The following is a 17,500-nucleotide window of genomic DNA, read 5'->3' as shown; positions in this document are numbered from 1 at the left end:
CAAGAGAGGGCGGGACCCTAAACCACATGCTGCTGCTGCTCAACGGCACCAAGGTACAGACCATAACCGCTACAGACCACCACAGACCGCCACAGACCACTACAGACCACCATAGACCACTACAGACTACCACAGACCACCATAGACCGCTACAGACCACCATAGACCGCTACAGACCACTACAGACTACCACAGACCGCCACAGACCACTACAGACCACCATAGACCACTACAGACTACCACAGACCACCATAGACCGCTACAGACCACCATAGACCGCCACAGACTACCACAGACCACCATAGACCACTACAGACCACCCTAGACCACTTCAGACCACCATAGACCGCTACAGACCACCACAGACCACCATAGACCACCACAGACCAGTACAAGCCGTTCAGTTGTGGCTTCTGAGTGAACCTGTTGGAACCGGTCTGATGGTGGTTTTCTGGATCTTCAGGGTCCAGAGTCTGGAAACCGCCAGCTGAGGAAGAAGACCAGGGCTTTGTACGTAAACCGGCTCAGAGCCTCCCCCCATTGGTCCCGGTCTTTGTTCTGACTGGTCTTCATCTTGTCTTCAGAGCCGCCGATGTTTGCACCCGACTGGCGTTTCTGCGGAGACGGAAAACCGGAGCCGGTTTCCACGGTAACAGCCTGGAGAAGGCCCTGAAGAACCACAGGTGAGACCGGAACCTGAACCGGATCCAGAACCCACAGAGGGTCCAGTGATGCCTGATGGGTCTGGTGGGGTCTGGTCCAGATGGGTGGGTGGAGTCAGGTGGATTCTGAGTGGGAGGAGTCTGGGTGGGAGGAGTCGGGTGGAGTCTGAGTGGGAGGAGTCGGGTGGAGTCTGAGTGGGTGGAGTCGGGTGGAGTCTGAGTGGGAGGAGTCGGGTGGAGTCTGAGTGGGTGGAGTGTGAGTGTGAGTAGTCTGGGTGGGAGGAGTCGGGTGGAGTGTGAGTAGGAGGTGGGAGGAGTCGGGTGGAGTCTGAGTGGGAGGAGTCGGGTGGAGTCTGAGTGGGAGGAGTCGGGTGGGAGGAGTCTGGGTGGGGTCTAGGTGGGAGGAGTCTGAGTGGGAGGAGTCTGGGTGGGAGGAGTCTGGGTGGGAGGAGTCTGGGTGGGGTCTAGGTGGGAGGAGTCTGAGTGGGAGGAGTCTGGGTGGGAGGAGTCTGGGTGGGGTCTAGGTGGGTTGGTCCTCTGTCTCTGAGGTGCGCTTGTTTTCCAGACCGTCTCCAGACGAGGTGCTGAAGTGGGCCGAGGGTCTGGACGCTCTGCTGGTCAACCCCTGTATGTGCAACCTCCTTCTGATTGGCTGGTTCACCGCGAGGGGCGGAGCTTGATGAGTTTGTCTCTGTCGTTGGTCAGATGGTGTCGCGGTGTTCCGTCACTTCCTGAGGTCGGAGTTCAGCGAGGAGAATCTAGACTTCTGGTTGGCTGTGGAGAGATTCAAGAGGACACGCCCCCTAAACAAGATGGCTGCTCTCGGCGAGAAAATCTTCGATGAGTTTATTTCTACCAACGCAGCGAGACAGGTACTGAGGGGTCACTGGTCATGGACCGGTGCAGTGAGACAGGTACTGAGGGGTCACTGGTCCTGGACCGGTGCAGTGAGACAGGTGCTGAGGGGTCACTGGTCCTGGACCAGTGCAGTGAGACAGGCACCTAAAAGTGGTTGTACCTTGACATACCAGGAGCGCTGCCCAGCTCTGTGGATCAATTTCTGGTTTTCTTCGGCACCTCCACTTCCTGTGCCTCCTATCTCCTTTCCTATCCACTTTTCCTTAATCCCGTGGATGATGTCACAGGAGTTAGGAAAGGAGTTAGGGGGCTTCCTAAAGGAGTTAGGAGGCTTCCTAAAGGAGTTAGGAAAGGAGTTAGGAGGCTTCCTAAAGGAGTTAGGAGGCTTCCTAAAGGAGTTAGGAAAGGAGTTAGGGGGCTTCCTAAAGGAGTTAGGAGGCTTCCTAAAGGAGTTAGGAAAGGAGTTAGGAGGCTTCCTAAAGGAGTTAGGAAAGGAGTTAGGAGGCTTCCTAAAGGAGTTAAGGAAAGGTGTTAGGAAAGGTGTTAGGAGGCTTCCTAAAGGAGTTAGGAGGCTTCCTAAAGGAGTTAGGAAAGGAGATCACGTTGTGACAATCAGACCACACTTCCTCTAGGTGGCGTAATAATAATCAGACGGTGGTGAAGGTTAGTGACGTCTGTCGTGGTTAAAACAGTAGAAATGTGATCAAAGTAGTATAAAGGTGGTTCCTCTCACGTTCCCCTGAGGTTCTAACCTCTGATCTAATGTCAAATATCTCAGGTTGGAATGTAAATCAAAGGAGAAGAGGAACTAAAGGGAACCGGCTGAATACAGAACCAATCAGAGTGAGAACAGGCTGCACTACATGTTCTACATCCAGCCTGACGAGGTCATTGGTCCTGTGGTCATGTGACCGGTCATGTGACTGGTGTGAGACGTCTGTCTGCGTTGTCATTGGTCCTGTGGTCATGTGACTGTCGTCCTTTGTGTGTCCAGGTCAATGTGGATTCCTCCGTCAGGGAGTCGACCAATCAGAGCCTGCATTATGGCCTTAGCCCCGCCTCCTTCCAGCCAGCGCAGCTGCAGGTCTTCAGCTTGATGGAGACCGACAGTTACCCACGATTCCTGAAGTCCCGCCTCTACGCCCAGCTGGCCAATCACAGCAGTCATACAGCTGGTGGAGCAGCCAATCAAGAGGGCTGATGCTGGTCAGGACCAACCAATCAGAAGGCTTCTACACCCCGTCTACCCAGGGGCATCATGGGAAATGTAGGCTGCTGTAGCTTCTAACAACTTCAGACTGAAACCAGGATCAGAACCAGGACCAGAGTCGGGTTTAGGGTCAGAGGTCAGAGGTCAGGTTCAGATCCAGGTCAGTTTACGTGTAACAGAATTTAGTTTGTGTTGTTATGTAACAAAATAAAGTGAAACTGACACAAAACTATTTTGTGGTGTGTGTGTGTGTGTGTGTGGGTGGGGGTGTGTGTGTGTGGGTGTGTGTGTGTGTGTGTGTGGGTGTGTGTGTGTGGGTGTGTGTGGGTGTGTGTGTGTGTGTGTGTGTGTGTGGGTGTGTGTGTGTGTGTGTGTGTGGGTGGGGGTGTGTGGGTGGGGGTGTGGGTGTGGGTGTGTGTGTGTGTGTGTGTGTGTGTGTGTGTGTGTGTGTGTGTGTGTGTGTGTGTGGGTGTGTGTGTGTGTGTGTGGGGGTGTGGGTGGGTGTGTGTGTGTGGGTGGGGGTGTGTGTGTGTGTGTGTGTGTGTGTGGGGGTGTGGGTGTGGGTGGGGGTGTGTGTGTGGGTGGGGGTGTGGGTGTGGGTGTGGGTGGGGGTGTGTGTGTGTGGGTGTGGGTGTGGGTGTGTGTGTGTGTGTGTGTGTGTGTGTGTGTGTGTGTGACAAACAAGCTTTGATTCATGAACTCAGTCACAAACTGCAGAAACACTGAAATCTGCTTTATTTTGGAGGAAAGCATGGTGACATCCTGAGAAGTAGGAGGAGTCACAGGAGGAGGCGGGGCAGGAGGAACAGCAGCAGGAGGAGCAACAGGTGCAGCAGGAGGAGCAGCAGGAGGAGCAGCAGCAGGAGGAGCAGAAGGAGCAGCAGGAGGAGCAGCAGGAGGAGCAGCAACAGGAGCAGCAGCAGCAGGAGGAGCAGCAGGAGCAGAAGGAGCAGCAGGAGGAGCAGCAGGAGGAGCAGCAGGAGGAGCAGCAGCAGGAGGAGCAGCAGGAGCAGGAGGAGCAGCAGGAGGAGCAGCAGGAGGAGGAGCAGGAGGAGCAGCAGGAGGAGCAGCAGGAGCAGAAGGAGCAGCAGGAGGAGCAGCAGGAGGAGGAGCAGGAGGAGCAGCAGGAGGAGCAGGAGGAGCAGCAGGAGGAGCAGCAGGAGCAGGAGCAGAAGGAGCAGCAGGAGGAGGAGCAGGAGGAGCAGCAGGAGGAGCAGCAGGAGGAGCAGCAGGAGGAGCAGCAGGGCGTCTATCCAGCCAGGATGTGTTTGACGAAGTCGCTGTAGTTGACGTGTCCGTTGGCGTCCTCCTGTCCCACCATCAGCCGGTCCACCTCGTCCTCCGTCATCTTCTCGCCCAGCGTGGCGAGCACGTGGCGGAGCTCCGCCCCCATCACCGTGCCGTTGCCCTCCTTGTCGAAGACCCTCAGGCCCTCCACGAAGTCCTCCAGGGTGCCCTGCTCCTTGGAGCGCGCCACCTGCTGCAGCATGGGCAGGAAGGAGAGGAAGTCCAGCAGCTTCACCTGCATCTCCTCCGCCTTGGGCCTCCCCAGGAGCTTCAGCACCTCCTCGTTGGTGGGGTTGTGTCCCAGCGCCCGCATCACGTCGCCGCACTGCGCCAGGCGGATCTTCATCTCGCCGGCCGGCGTCTCATCGAACAGCGTGAAGGCGTCTCTGAACTCCTCGATCTGCTCGGGGCTGAACTCCACCACCACGCTGCTCAGCTCCACCTCGGGAGGAGCAGGAGCAGCAGGAGCAGCCGGGGCAGCAGGGGCAGCAGGGGCAGCAGGGGCAGCAGCCTCCTCCTTCTTCACCTCCGCTTTCTTCACCTCGGTCTTCTTTGGTTCCACCTTCTTCGGAGCCATGGCGACAAAACGGAGAGCGGCAGAGCGCTCGCTCTTTATAACGGGGGAGAGAGAGGGCGAGAGACATAGACCAGATATGGAAGAAAACCAGAATAGAAACACTGATAAGAGTCTCTGACGCAGAGACTTGGTTCTCTACCTCCACCTTGGTTCTCTTCCTCCACCTCGGTTCTCTTCCTCCACCTCGGTTCTCTACCTTGGTTCTCTTCCTCCACCTTGGTTCTCTTCCTCCACCTCGGTTCTCTTCCTCCACCTTGCTGGTGACCTTCCTCGTCCTGGAGGTTCTGGGTCACCCTGAGGTCACCACTTCATTCCAGACGTGTCCGTTCATCGTTTAGACGCCGTCAGTGACAATTGATAGAATAGAGTGTGTGTGTGTGTGTGTGTGTGTGTGTGTGTGTGTGTGTGTGTGTGTGTGTGTGTGTGTGTGTGTGTGTGTGTGTGTGTGTGTGTGTGTGTGTGTGTGTGTGTGTGTGTGTGTGGTCAGTCTATTTTCATCTCTTCTACATTCCAGCTGTGATAAGGAGGCAGATTTCCCAGAATGCTTTGCATGTCCTTCCCTGTCCTCTGCTCTCAAACAAAAACAAAATTGGATAAAAAACATTTTAATGTAACGCTAACAACTTTTATTTTGGTGGTAAAATTTACGGTACTTCAAAATAAAAGCTCAGTGTGATTAATGAAGACATTTTCAGAATCAAAGTTGACACTTAAGTTGTGAAGGATGGACGTGTCTTCAGGAGACAAACTACTCCACTACTAACCAACTAACCAACCAACACTAACCAACATTAACCAACCAACCAACCATCCAACACTAGCCATCCAACATTAACACTAACCATCCAACACTAACCAACCAACATTAACCAACATTAACCAACATTAACCAACCAACCAACACTAACCATCCAACACTAACCAACATTAATCAACATTAACCAACCAACCAACCATCCAACACTAACCATCCAACACTAACCAACATTAACGAACCAACACTAACTAACATTAACCAACCAACCAACACCAACCAACATTAACCAACATTAACCAACCAACCAACACTAACCATCCAACTCTAACCAACATTAACTAACACTAACCATCCAACACTAACCAACATTAACGAACCAACACTAACTAACATTAACCAACACCAACCAACTAACCAACACTAACTAACATTAACCAACCAACCAACCAACACCAACCAACTAACCAACACTAACAACCAACCAACCATCCAACTAACCAACATTAACAAATAACCAACCAACTAACCAACCAACACTAACCAACATTAACCAACCAACCAACCATCCAACACTAGCCATCCAACATTAACACTAACCATCCAACACTAACCAACCAACATTAACCAACATTAACCAACATTAACCAACCAACCAACACTAACCATCCAACACTAACCAACATTAATCAGCATTAACCAACCAACCAACCATCCAACACTAACCATCCAACACTAACCAACATTAACGAACCAACACTAACTAACATTAACCAACCAACCAACACCAACCAACATTAACCAACATTAACCAACCAACCAACACTAACCATCCAACTCTAACCAACATTAACTAACACTAACCATCCAACACTAACCAACATTAACGAACCAACACTAACTAACATTAACCAACCAACCAACACCAACCAACTAACCAACACTAACTAACATTAACCAACCAACACCAACCAACTAACAACCAACCAACCATCCAACTAACCAACATTAACAAATAACCAACTAACTAACCAACCAACACTAACTAACCAACACTAACTATTACTAGGACTAGTCTTCAGTGGTTGCTCATTGGTTAACGGCTGTTCATGGAAAGTTTCTCTTTGATCAACAAACTCAAATCAGCAAACACGACGTCCTCGTCTCGGTCAGCGTCCACCTTCAGGAGGGGGACAGAGACGGAGAGACATGGTGAACAGGTGAGGCAGGTGTAGAGGTGAGGCAGGTGAACAGGTGAGGCAGGTGAACAGGTGAGGCAGGTGAACAGGTTTATAAGTTGTAGCAGGTGAACAGGTGAGGCAGGTGAACAGGTGAGGCAGGTGTATACGTTGTAGCAGGTGAGGCAGGTGAACAGGTGAGGCAGGTGTAGAGGTGAGGCAGGTGAACAGGTGAGGCAGGTGTAGAGGTGAACAGGTGAGGCAGGTGTATAAGTTGTAGCAGGTGAAGCAGGTGAACAGGTGTAGACGTGAACAGGTGAGGCAGGTGTAGAGGTGAGGCAGGTGAACAGGTGAGGCAGGTGTAGAGGTGAACAGGTGAGGCAGGTGTAGAGGTGAACAGGTGAGGCAGGTGTAGAGGTGAAGCAGCCGTACCTGTGCCAGAAGGTGCAGGTGCCTGTAGTACCTGCTGATGGACATGATGTCTCTGTTGAAGGAGTCCAGGCGTCTCTGGAGGGCGTGGCCACCGTCTCCTAGGAGACCGAGGATGGCGGATCGCCGCTGCAGGCGGCAGCGCAGCGTCTCATTGGAGCAGAGCAGCAGCAGCACCAGGTCAGGTGAGCCTACCTGAGGAGACAGACCCGGGTCAGGGTGGACTGCTTGGACCTGGTCCTGCTGTACCTGTTCCTGGTTCTATCTGGTCCGACTGTACTTGTTCCTGGTTCTATCTGGTCCTGGTTCTACCTGGTCCTGCTGTACCTGTTCCTGGTTCTACCTGGTCCTACTGTACCTGATCCTGGTTCTACCTGGTCCTGGTTCTACCTGGTCCTACTGTACCTGGTCCTGGAAGCTCAGAGCCTGATGGACATCTCGAGGGAACCCGTCCACCACGAAGCCCCTGACCTCCCGCTGAGAGACCAGCTGCCCCCTCAGCTCCGACACAGAGTCCTCCTGCAGACACAGACCCCTGTTCCACCTCCAGGACAATGTTTCCACGACAACGACAGAAACAGTGAAAACAATGTCGTTTTCCTGTTGGTCACTAGTGGGAGCTGTTGTTTCAGTACTGACAGCACACACACACACACACACACACACACACACACACACACACAGTGTACAGACTACCATGTTGGACTGTCAAAATAAAATTCCAAGGTTCCAGAAAGTCTTGTTTTCACTCATTTCCACAGTTCTTCAGAAAGTTCAGTGACTCTCAGCACCGTTGTCATGGAAACGGACCCCAAGACGCAATAAAGGTCTAAATGTGGATCCAAGCCTGAGCCAGGACCTGGTCTCACTCTGCGTCGGTCTTGTGACAGGTTGTTTGGGGACCAGGACCTGGACCAGGACCAGGTCCAGACTGACCTGTGCTTCCAGTTCTCCGAGACCCATCATGTGGGAGACCAGGTCCCACTTCCTGCTGGGCGAGGTTCTGCTGAGCAGCTGCTTCCTCAACAGGTCGTCCAATGAGAGGCTCCGGAGGCCGAAGGCGTGGCCGAGCTTCGCCGCTTGACTCCCCTTCCCACTTCCTGGTCCCCCTGGTGGACGACAAGTGGAACAACGTCTGAGGAGCTGGACCCTCGACAGGACAGAACCTCTAGTTCTACTTCTGCACTGGTTGTCCACACTGGTTCTGGACTGCTTCTTGGCTGTCTCTAGACTGGTTCCGGACTAGTTCTCAGCATTGGTTCTGGACTGGTTTTCTGGACTGATTCTCTGGACTGGTTCTGGACTGGTTTCTGCACTGGTTGTCCACACTGGTTCTGGACTGGTTCTGAGCTGTCTCTAGACTGGTTCTGGACTGATTCTCTGGACTGGTTCCGGACTGGTTCTCAGCATTGGTTCTGGACTGGTTCTGGAATCAAGGCCCGGTTTCACTACAACCTGTAAAATGGACTGGAATCAAAATCGTGGAAAGGACTCTAATTTCTGAACTGGACAAAATCCTGGACTTAGACCTGGTCCTGGACTTGGACAAGCCTGGATTCTGGTGTTTCACCTCACCGATGATGAAGACGATGAGGGGGCGGGGCCTTGGAGGAAACAGAACGCCAACTTCCTGTTGGAGACCCAAACTTTCTGTCATGTCAGAGTCTGAATCTATAGAGAGCTGAGAGTGGACTGGAGGAGGAAGAGGAGGAGGAAGAGGAGGAGGAGGAGGAGGAAGAGGAAGAGGAGGAGTAGGAGGAGGAAGAGGAGGAGGAGGAAGAGGAGGAGGAGTAGGAGGAGGAAGAGGAGGAGGAAGAGGAGGAAGAGGAGGAGTAGGAGGAGTAGGAGGAGGAGGAGGAAGAGGAGGAGGAGTAGGAGGAGGAAGAGGAGGAGGAGGAAGAGGAGGAGGAAGAGGAGGAGGAAGAGGAGGAATCAGAACAGAGGTAAAGATTGTTCCATTTTTCCATTTTTGTTTCAGAAAAGTTTCACGTTTCAACGTTCTGGTCTGTTTCCATGGCAACAGCAGAAACACTGAATCATACATGGTTCTGACTGCTGAGCTACTGAGCATGTGCAGAACGACTAGTTACTATGACAGTGACACTTTCAGAGGGTGTGGTTCCACATAGCAAGCCTCACCGATGAGGGGGCGTGGCCTTGGAGGAAACAGAACCGACTCCCTGTACTTTGTAAACATGCAGTGGTTCCACCTCTTAAGGAACCAGGCCTGGTTCTCCTGCTGTCTTGTTCTAGAGAAGGTTGTCCTCGCACAGCTTAAGGCCCAGAGGAGCTCAACGTTCTAGACGTTTCTCACTCTGGTTCTAAACCCCCACACAGCACAGTCAGCATCGCTCAGGGTTTTAACGATGGTGGTGATCATGTGGTTCTGGTTCTGCTGGACCTGACTGCTGCATGACATGACATGTCCAGCTGCAGCACCTGGTGGATGTCCGTGGTACCACGCTGGCCTGGTTTAGGTCCCATCTGGCATACAGAACCATGTGTGCCTTGCTGGTTCTGAATCCTCTCACATGGGGTTCCACAGGGTTCTATTTCAGGGCCCCTGCTTTTCCCCCTGTACCTTCGTCCACTGGGTTCTGTCCTTAGGAGACACAGCATCTATTGTCTCTGCTCTGTGGACGACAGCCAGATTTATGTCCCGCTTAATAAGAAAGCTGTCTCCTCACTGTCTCCTCACTGTCTCCTCACTGTCTCCTCAGTGTCTCCTCAGTGTCTCCTCACTGTCTCCTCAGTGTCTCCTCACTGTCTCCTCACTGTCTCCTCACTGTCTCCTCGTCTGTCCTGCCTTGAGGACATTAAAGCCTGGATGGTTTTTAACTAAGGACCTGGACCAGGACCAGGACCAGAGTTTTCACCTGAAGTGGTTTCCATGGAAACAGGCCTCTCACTGTTTTGTGACAGTCGTCACGGTATGTACCCGAACACCTCCTGTCTCTCTGACTGTAATCTGATTACATGTTTCATCACAGCTGAGAGTTCTCACCGTCTTTCCTCTGAACGTCTCCGGCAGGCTCCGCGCCGCCACCAGGGGGCGCTCCAGCTCCTCCTTCTTCTGGGGGGGGTCTGTGTTCGGGGGCAGTCTGGGGGGCTGTAGGTGGTGATGAGGGGGGATCTGAGGCTACGTCAGGTGACTGCAGTCCAGTAGGGGGCAGCAGGGGTCCAGAATGTGTGGGTGGAGGTTGTGACGGGGTCACAGGAGGGGGTACGGAGCTTATCGGAGGGGTTGTTGTTGTGTCTGGGGGTGTTGGGGGTGTCCTGGGGGGTATCCCGTGTGTTGATGGTAGTGGTAGTAGGGCTGCTAGGGGGGAGATCAGGGGGGGGGTGGGGGGTATGTTGAGTGCCTTTGTGGGCATTTGGGGTTTTGTGGTTAGTGGTTGTATATCAGGTGTTGGAGGTGTTGAGGGGGGTAGCAGGGGTGTTGAAGGGGCAAACACAGGTGTTGAGGGGGGTAACACAGGTGTTGGGGGGGGTAACACGGGTGCTGAGGAGGGTAGCAGTGGTGTTGCGGGGGGTAGCAGTGGTGTTGCGGAGGGTAGCAGTGGGGTTGAGGAGGGCAACACGGGTGCTGAGGGGGGTAGCAGGGGTGTTGAGGAGGGCAACACGGGTGCTGAGGGGGGTAGCAGTGGTGTTGCGGGGGGTAGCAGTGGGGTTGAGGAGGGCAACACGGGTGCTGAGGGGGGTAGCAGGGGTGTTGCGGGGGGTAGCAGTGGTGTTGAGGGGGGTAGCAGTGGTGTTGAGGGGGGTAGCAGGGGTGTTGCAGGGGGTAGCAGGGGTGTTGAGGGGGGTAACACAGGTGTTGGGGGGGGTAACAGTGGTGTTGGCAGGTCTGGGGGGGCAGTTGATGGTACGATGCAGGGTGACAGGGCTCCAGGTGTTACGGATAGTTTGGTGTGCGGGTGGATGAAGGTGTCCCAGCTGACGCCTCCAGGACCCCCCATCAGTCCAGTTGTGATCAGGCAGCTCTTCAGGAAGCCCACCGGGTCCTCGGGCCGGTGGAACAGGAGTCCTGTCAGCAGGCTCTGAGACAGCAGGACACAAAGACCTGGGTCAGAATCACCACATGGGTCAGAATCACCACATGGGTCAGAACCACCACATGGATCAGAACATCCACATGGATCAGAACCATCACATGGGTCAGAATCACTGCATGGGCCAGAACCTCCACATGGATCAGAACCTCCACATGGGTCAGAATCACCGTATGGGTCAGAACCACCAGATGGGTCAGAATCACTGCATGGATCAAGACCACTGCATGGATCAGAACCACCACATGGATCAGAACATCCACATGGATCAGAACCACCACATGGATCAGAACCACCACATGGGTCAGAACCACTGCATGTGTCAGAATCACTGCATGGATCAGGACCACCACATGGGTCAGAACCTCCTTTGACTGCTGATTTACTTAACCTTGGTGTCGGTTGTATTGTATTATCAGAACATTTAGTACGAGCAGCTCTAAGCTTCCATTAAATTGCCCCCAGGGGCAAATGAAGTCTTTCATTGATTGATTGATTTTAGATTTTTACCACAGTAGGGTAACGGGGGTTCCTGGTCCAGTGGGAAGGGTTAATGCTGTTTGTTGGTTCTGATTCTTTGGTGGTTCCTGAACACACCGTTTGATTGGCTGAGAGGAGAAGGGGGCGGGTCAGATGAGCGTGCAGCGACTGCATGCACTCTCTGTGTGTGTGTGTGTGTGTGTGTGTGTGTGTGTGTGTGTGTGTGTGTGTGTGTGTGTGTGTGTGTGTGTGTGTGTGTGTGTCCCTCCACTGTCACGGCGGAGGAGTTCCCGCCAGGTAAAGCCGCCCGCCGCCCGCCGCCCGCCGCCCGCCGCCCGCCGCCTCCATGTTCTGCGCCCCGAGCCGTTCAGAACCCCGCCTACATTTGGACGGTACTTCCTGAGGTGGGACCAGCACAGGTGGTCCTGGGTCTTTGCAGTACTGTAGTCTCACACTCAGCCCTGCTCGGACTCGTACTGCAGTGGAACCGTGGCTTCAGAACCAGGTTCACCATGTACATGATCAGATTTCACCAAATGTGTAGTAGTAGTAGTAGTAGTAGTAGTAGTAGTAGTAGTAGTATTTATTTCGAATTTGTACAATGCAAAAAAAATAAAATAAAATAAAATAAAAAGTAATATACTGTCCATACAATTCGAAAAGGAGTAGGTTGAAGTAAAACTTATGTTTCCTAGCCTTTATACAGTTTTACAAATGATTCAATTTGTAATCTGAACTTACATAAACATAGAATATTTCTACTTCTTTTAAGTCTCTACAGTTTATATAAATATACAATTTTTGTCATCAGTTTCCACATTTACATTACTTATACATATATTATGTACATTACACACATTACACTACATTTCAAAACACAAAATATCCACTTTCCTCTGGGTTCTCCTATCAAGTGGTACTCCGTTCCATGAGTTTGGTTCTGGATCTGGGTTCTTTAAAGATGTCTGTTCCTTTCACATTATACCCACTTTCTCTTTTTTCAAACTTCTCTTGGATGTTTCCTGGTAATATTTTACTATTTGCATTATACAAACTCTGATGAGTATTATAATCCACAATATCAGAACATTTTACCACCTTGTACTTGAGAAAAAGAGGATTTGATGAATCTCGATCTCTTTTATTGTTTACTATTCTCAGTACTCTTTTTTGTAATGTGTAAATTGGCTGTGTATATGTTTTAAATGTTTCTACACAATATGTTAAGTATGGTATACTCATTGTACTATACAGGGTGAGTAATGCTGCGTGGTTTAGAATGTATTTTACTTTCTGGAACACACCAATTGTTCGAGCTAATTTTCCTTTTGTGTACTTTATGAGATTTCCAGTTTCGATCCTCGAGATGAAAACTCCCAGAGATGTTGCTTCCTTCACTCTTTGTATTTCCAGACCATCTATTTTTATTGATACACGATTTAAGAGTTTTCTTTTTATCGTTGAATATCATATAACTGGTTTTTTAAACATTTAGAGCTCATTTATTTTGGTCCAACCAGTTTTTATGTTTGAGAGTTCATTGTTTATTACTCTTGTTAACTCTTCTATATGATTTCCAGAATAAAATAACGTTGTGTCGTCAGCCAATGAGATGCTCTGTAAAACAGCTGATGCTTTTGGGAAATCCTTCATATCTAATAGAAACTAAACTGGTCCAAGTATTGAGCCTTGTGGTACCCCCCAGCTAATGTCACCAGGTTCTGATTGTGTACAATGTATTTGGACCGACTGTTTCTAAAGAACTGGATATCCATTTATGAGCGATGCCTCTGATTCCATAGTTTTGAAGTTTCCAGAGTAATCCAGAGTGGTTAATGACATCAGAAGCTTATTAATATACTTACAAGGTATTTATTGTTCTCAGTGTACCTGATATCTTCTCAGTCACTTCCATTATTGCCGTTGAGTGTTTTTGAATTAAAATATTTTCTTTTTGTAAAAAACTATCCCGTCTCTTTGCGAATACTTTCTCTAAGAGTTTTGAGAACTGTGGCAGTAAAGACACTGGGCTGTAGTTTGACAAGTTTTTGAAAAGAGGTATAATTTCATTTTTTCAGGAAATGTTCCTGTTTAAGTGACAAATTACAAATTTATGTAAAAGGTTCAATAATGTTTTTAATCATATTTAAACCATCACAGTCGGTTCATCTCTTGTTTTCACATTTATTAACTATTTGTTTTATTTCATCTTGTTCCACATTAGAGAGTAAAATACTGTGTACACTCTCTAGTATTGTATTTCCAGTACTACCTGTTGGCTCCTACATTAGTAAAGTATTCACTAAACTCATTTGATACATGTTTTTCTATTTGAAGATTGTCCTTGATGAAGTAATTTGGGTACTCATGTTTGATTTTGTTGTTCTTCATTATACTATTTAATATTTTCCGAGTGCCTTGTGTATTACTCTTCTTCTCATGTAGTTTTTCACTGTAATATTCTTTCTTTGGGTTTCTGATGATCCAGATTAATTTATTTTCATATTTTAAACCGATTTTCTGTCTTTCGATTGAGTTTTTATAAAACATTTGTACAGAAAGTTTTTCTTTTTACAAGTATTTTTTAATCCTTCTGTTTTCCATGGCTTGTCTTCCCTTTTGTTTTTTAAATATATGATTTTGCAGTTTTTGTGGTAGAGTTGAGCTGCTGTCTCTCTGAAGGGTTGTGTACCACATCCAGACCAGGTACAGACAGAATCCCGGTCCTGGTGCTGAGGGTCGGAGCTCCGGGCCTCCAGGACTTCGTTGGACCCGTTTCTTCTTGTCATCTTTGCAGGACTGGTTTGTTTTGTGTTTAAATACTGTGAATATGGGTAAATGGTCGCTAATATCTGTTGTCAAAATACCACTGATAATATGATCGTCATTCATGTTGGTAAAAGTGTAATCTATTACTGTGGCCCTCTGAGATGTACTTGGTTCTGTTATTAAAGGGAAGAAGTCACTGGTTCTCTTTACATTTAGATTTCTGAAATTAATATTAAAATCTCCACGTAGAATTTGTCTCTTGTTTTTAGCAAATCTCTATTTGTTCAATTATTATATCAGTAAATACTTCTTCACTACTCTCTGGTGGTCAATAAATACAACTGATCTATAGATTGTTTCACATGTAGGGGCTGTAGGGAACTAAAGTCCACTGCCCGACTCGGTTAGTGTCGGTCGTACTGCTCAGACCGAGATTCTCTGGAAGGTCTGCTGACAGGACCAGGGACCAGGGACCAGGGACCGGGGACCAGGAACCAAGGACCAGGAACCATGGACCAGGAACCATGGACCAGGAACCAAGGACCAGGAACCAAGGACCGGGGACCAGGAACCAAGGACCAGGGACCAGGAACCAAGGACCAGGAACCATGGACCAGGAACCAAGGACCGGGGACCAGGAACCAAGGACCAGGGACCAAGGACCAGGAACCAAGGACCGGGGACCAGGAACCAGGAACCAAGGACCAGGGACCAGGAACCAGGGACCATGGACCAGGGACCAGCCCTGTGGCAGTCAGTCAGACCCAGCAGGTCTCGTCCTCTCTTCCTCTCTCTTATTCTTTCCTTTGGCTCAATGGCAGAGTCGTCGTCCAATAACGGAGGGTTGGCAGTTGGAATCCCACTCTATCAAAGAGTCGTTGTGTCCTTGGGCAAGGCACTTTACCCACATTGCCTCGTATGAATGGTGCAATGATGTGGAGGAGGAGGAGTGGTGGTGTGGCGGCTACGTAGCTTAGCATCGCTGGTGGGACTGGTGTGAATGAATCTTGGACTCTGGACACTTTGAGACATAAATCCAAGCCATTATTAGTATTAGTACTTTTTGGGGGGAGTACACGAGGACTTACAACATGTACTTTGTAGTTTTTTTAATGTGACACTACTTTAATCAGGTGGATCCACACGCTGCACAAGGTTCCTTTACTTTACACTGAGCAGCTGCAGGACAACATGTCTGTCCTGAATACTCTGTCTCTGTCCTTCTTAGTATGAGAGACAGACAGCAGGACACCAAGAGGACGACCACCACTCCAGGTTCTGGACCAGACCAAAGCAGGAACCCTGGTTCTTGGCCGGAGCCACTGAGGAATGCTGACCGTCCACCTCATCAGTCCTGACCCCCTGTGGTCTTGGGCTGTCCCTGGTTCACAGATGGACTGGATTAGAAGGAGACTAGTACCTCCGTCTCGGAACCAGTCCCGCTGGAGTCCATTGGTCTTTCCCGCGTTCCTGCCTCCCATCACGACCTGGCTCCTTGTTCAGCAAAGACCGGGCTCTCGCCTTACCCCGGTATGACCTGCTGCTGGGAGCCACCTTACCTCCCAGGTATTCCAGTCCCCCTGGGACACTTGGAATACCTGGACAGACTCAGGGAGACCAGGACAGATCCCACAGAAGTCTGGGCGGTACTGGACTGGCTGCAGCCCGAAGACCAGAAACACCCAGCAGTTCCTCAGGTTCCTCCAGGACGACGAGACTCGGGCCGACAACCACCGCATGGGCCGACAACCACCGCATAGGCTGACAACCACCGCATAGGCTGATAACCACCGCATGGGCTGACAACCACTGCAGGGACCAACAACCACTGCATAGGCTGATAACCACCGCATGGGCTGATAACCACTGCAGGGACCAACAACCACCGCATAGGCTGATAACCACTGCAGGGACCAACAACCACTGCATAGGCTGATAACCACTGCAGGGACCGACAACCACCACATAGGCTGATAACCACTGCAGGGACCGACAACCACCACATAGGCTGATAACCACCGCAGGGACCGACAACCACCACATAGGCTGATAACCACTGCAGGGACCAACAACCACCGCAGGGACTGATAACCACTGCAGGGACCGACAACCACCGCATGGGACTGATAACCACTGCAGGGACCAACAACCACCGCAGGGACTGATAACCACTGCAGGGACCAACAACCACCGCATAGGCTGATAACCACTGCAGGGACCAACAACCACCGCAGGGACTGATAACCACTTCAGGGACCGACAACCACCGCATGGGACTGATAACCACCGCAGGGACTGATAACCACCGCAGGGACTGACAACCACCGCAGGGACCGACAACCACCGCAGGGACTGATAACCACTGCAGGGACCGACAACCACCACATAGGCTGACAACCACCGCATGGACCGACAACCACCGCATTTGCTGACAACCACCGCATGGACCGACAACCACCGCATGGACCGACAACCACCGCATTTGCTGACAACCACCGCATGGACCGACAACCACCGCATAGTCTGACAACCACCGCATGGGCTGACAACCACCGCATGGACCGACAACCACCGCATGGACTGATAACCACTGCAGGGACTGATAACCACCGCAGGGACTGACAACCACCGCATGGACTGACAACTACCATCTGTGAGCACTAAGTAAAACCATTGAACCATTAAAAATCAGTAAAGAAAGACTTCTACCTCGAGCAGTGGACTGATGTGATGATGACTCAGGTACTCTTTCACCTCTCGGCTGCTCATCTTCCTCCTCTTCAGTCTATCTCTCTATCTATCTATCTCTCTATCTCTCTATCTATCTATCTCTCTATCTATCTATCTATCTATCTATCTATCTATCTTATCTATCTATCTCTCTATCTATCTATCTATCTATCTATCTATCTATCTCTCTATCTCTCTATCTCTCTATCTATCTATCTATCTATCGATCGGGCGGAGGATGATGGATCTGATGAATGAGGATGATTGACAGCAGCATCAGGTGGCTGCAGCGGTTGCCATGGTGACGTCAGCATGCTTTGGGCTAATTAGGTTAACGAGCTCCCGAGGCTTCTGATTGGACGATGGAATGTGTCAACATGGTGACCCTAACATGGGTGTGTGTGGAAAAACAGAGAGAGAGAGAGAGAGAGAGAGAGAGAGAGAGAGAGAGAGAGAGTGGGGGAGAGAGAGAGACAGAGACAGAGAGAGAGAGAGAGACAGAGAGAGAGAGAGA

At 50.5% G+C, this 17,500-nt stretch overlaps 2 protein-coding genes across 3 annotated transcripts in view; one reads left to right on the top strand and one right to left on the bottom strand.

Moving 5' to 3' along the window:
* The window catches only part of LOC308112024 (regulator of G-protein signaling 3-like), a 12,979-nt gene extending 10,023 nt beyond the window's left edge, over positions 1-2,956 (top strand). For both annotated transcript variants that reach the window (XM_080467207.1, XM_080467208.1), the window contains exons 12-17: positions 1-53; positions 464-510; positions 585-683; positions 1,228-1,289; positions 1,368-1,534; positions 2,515-2,956. The exon at positions 1-53 is cut by the window's left edge and continues 165 nt beyond it. In XM_080467207.1, the coding sequence (XP_080323333.1) occupies positions 1-53; positions 464-510; positions 585-683; positions 1,228-1,289; positions 1,368-1,534; positions 2,515-2,721 (635 nt within the window). In that variant the 3' untranslated portion in view covers positions 2,722-2,956. The remainder of the gene's footprint in view (positions 54-463; positions 511-584; positions 684-1,227; positions 1,290-1,367; positions 1,535-2,514) is intronic.
* Positions 2,957-3,454: 498 nt separating this feature from the next.
* LOC308112050 (myosin light polypeptide 6-like) lies at positions 3,455-4,989 on the bottom strand. Its single transcript, XM_080467257.1, has one exon. It carries the CDS (start codon positions 4,592-4,594, stop codon positions 3,980-3,982), a length of 615 nt encoding a protein of 204 aa, XP_080323383.1. The 5' UTR covers positions 4,595-4,989; the 3' UTR covers positions 3,455-3,979.
* Between the last annotated feature and the right edge of the window lie 12,511 nt (positions 4,990-17,500).

This window comes from Lipophrys pholis, assembly GCF_963383615.2.
Source record: "Lipophrys pholis genome assembly, chromosome: 7".
In the NCBI taxonomy this organism is placed as follows: Eukaryota; Metazoa; Chordata; class Actinopteri; order Blenniiformes; family Blenniidae; genus Lipophrys; species Lipophrys pholis.
The sequence above is the reverse complement of the archived record's forward strand: the minus strand, read 5'-3'. Positions and strand labels throughout refer to the sequence as shown.

Excerpts from the sequence above, each read along its gene's own strand:
- LOC308112050 (XM_080467257.1), bottom strand. The coding sequence starts at position 4,594 with ATGGCTCCGAAGAAGGTGGAACCAAAGAAGACCGAGGTGAAGAAAGCG.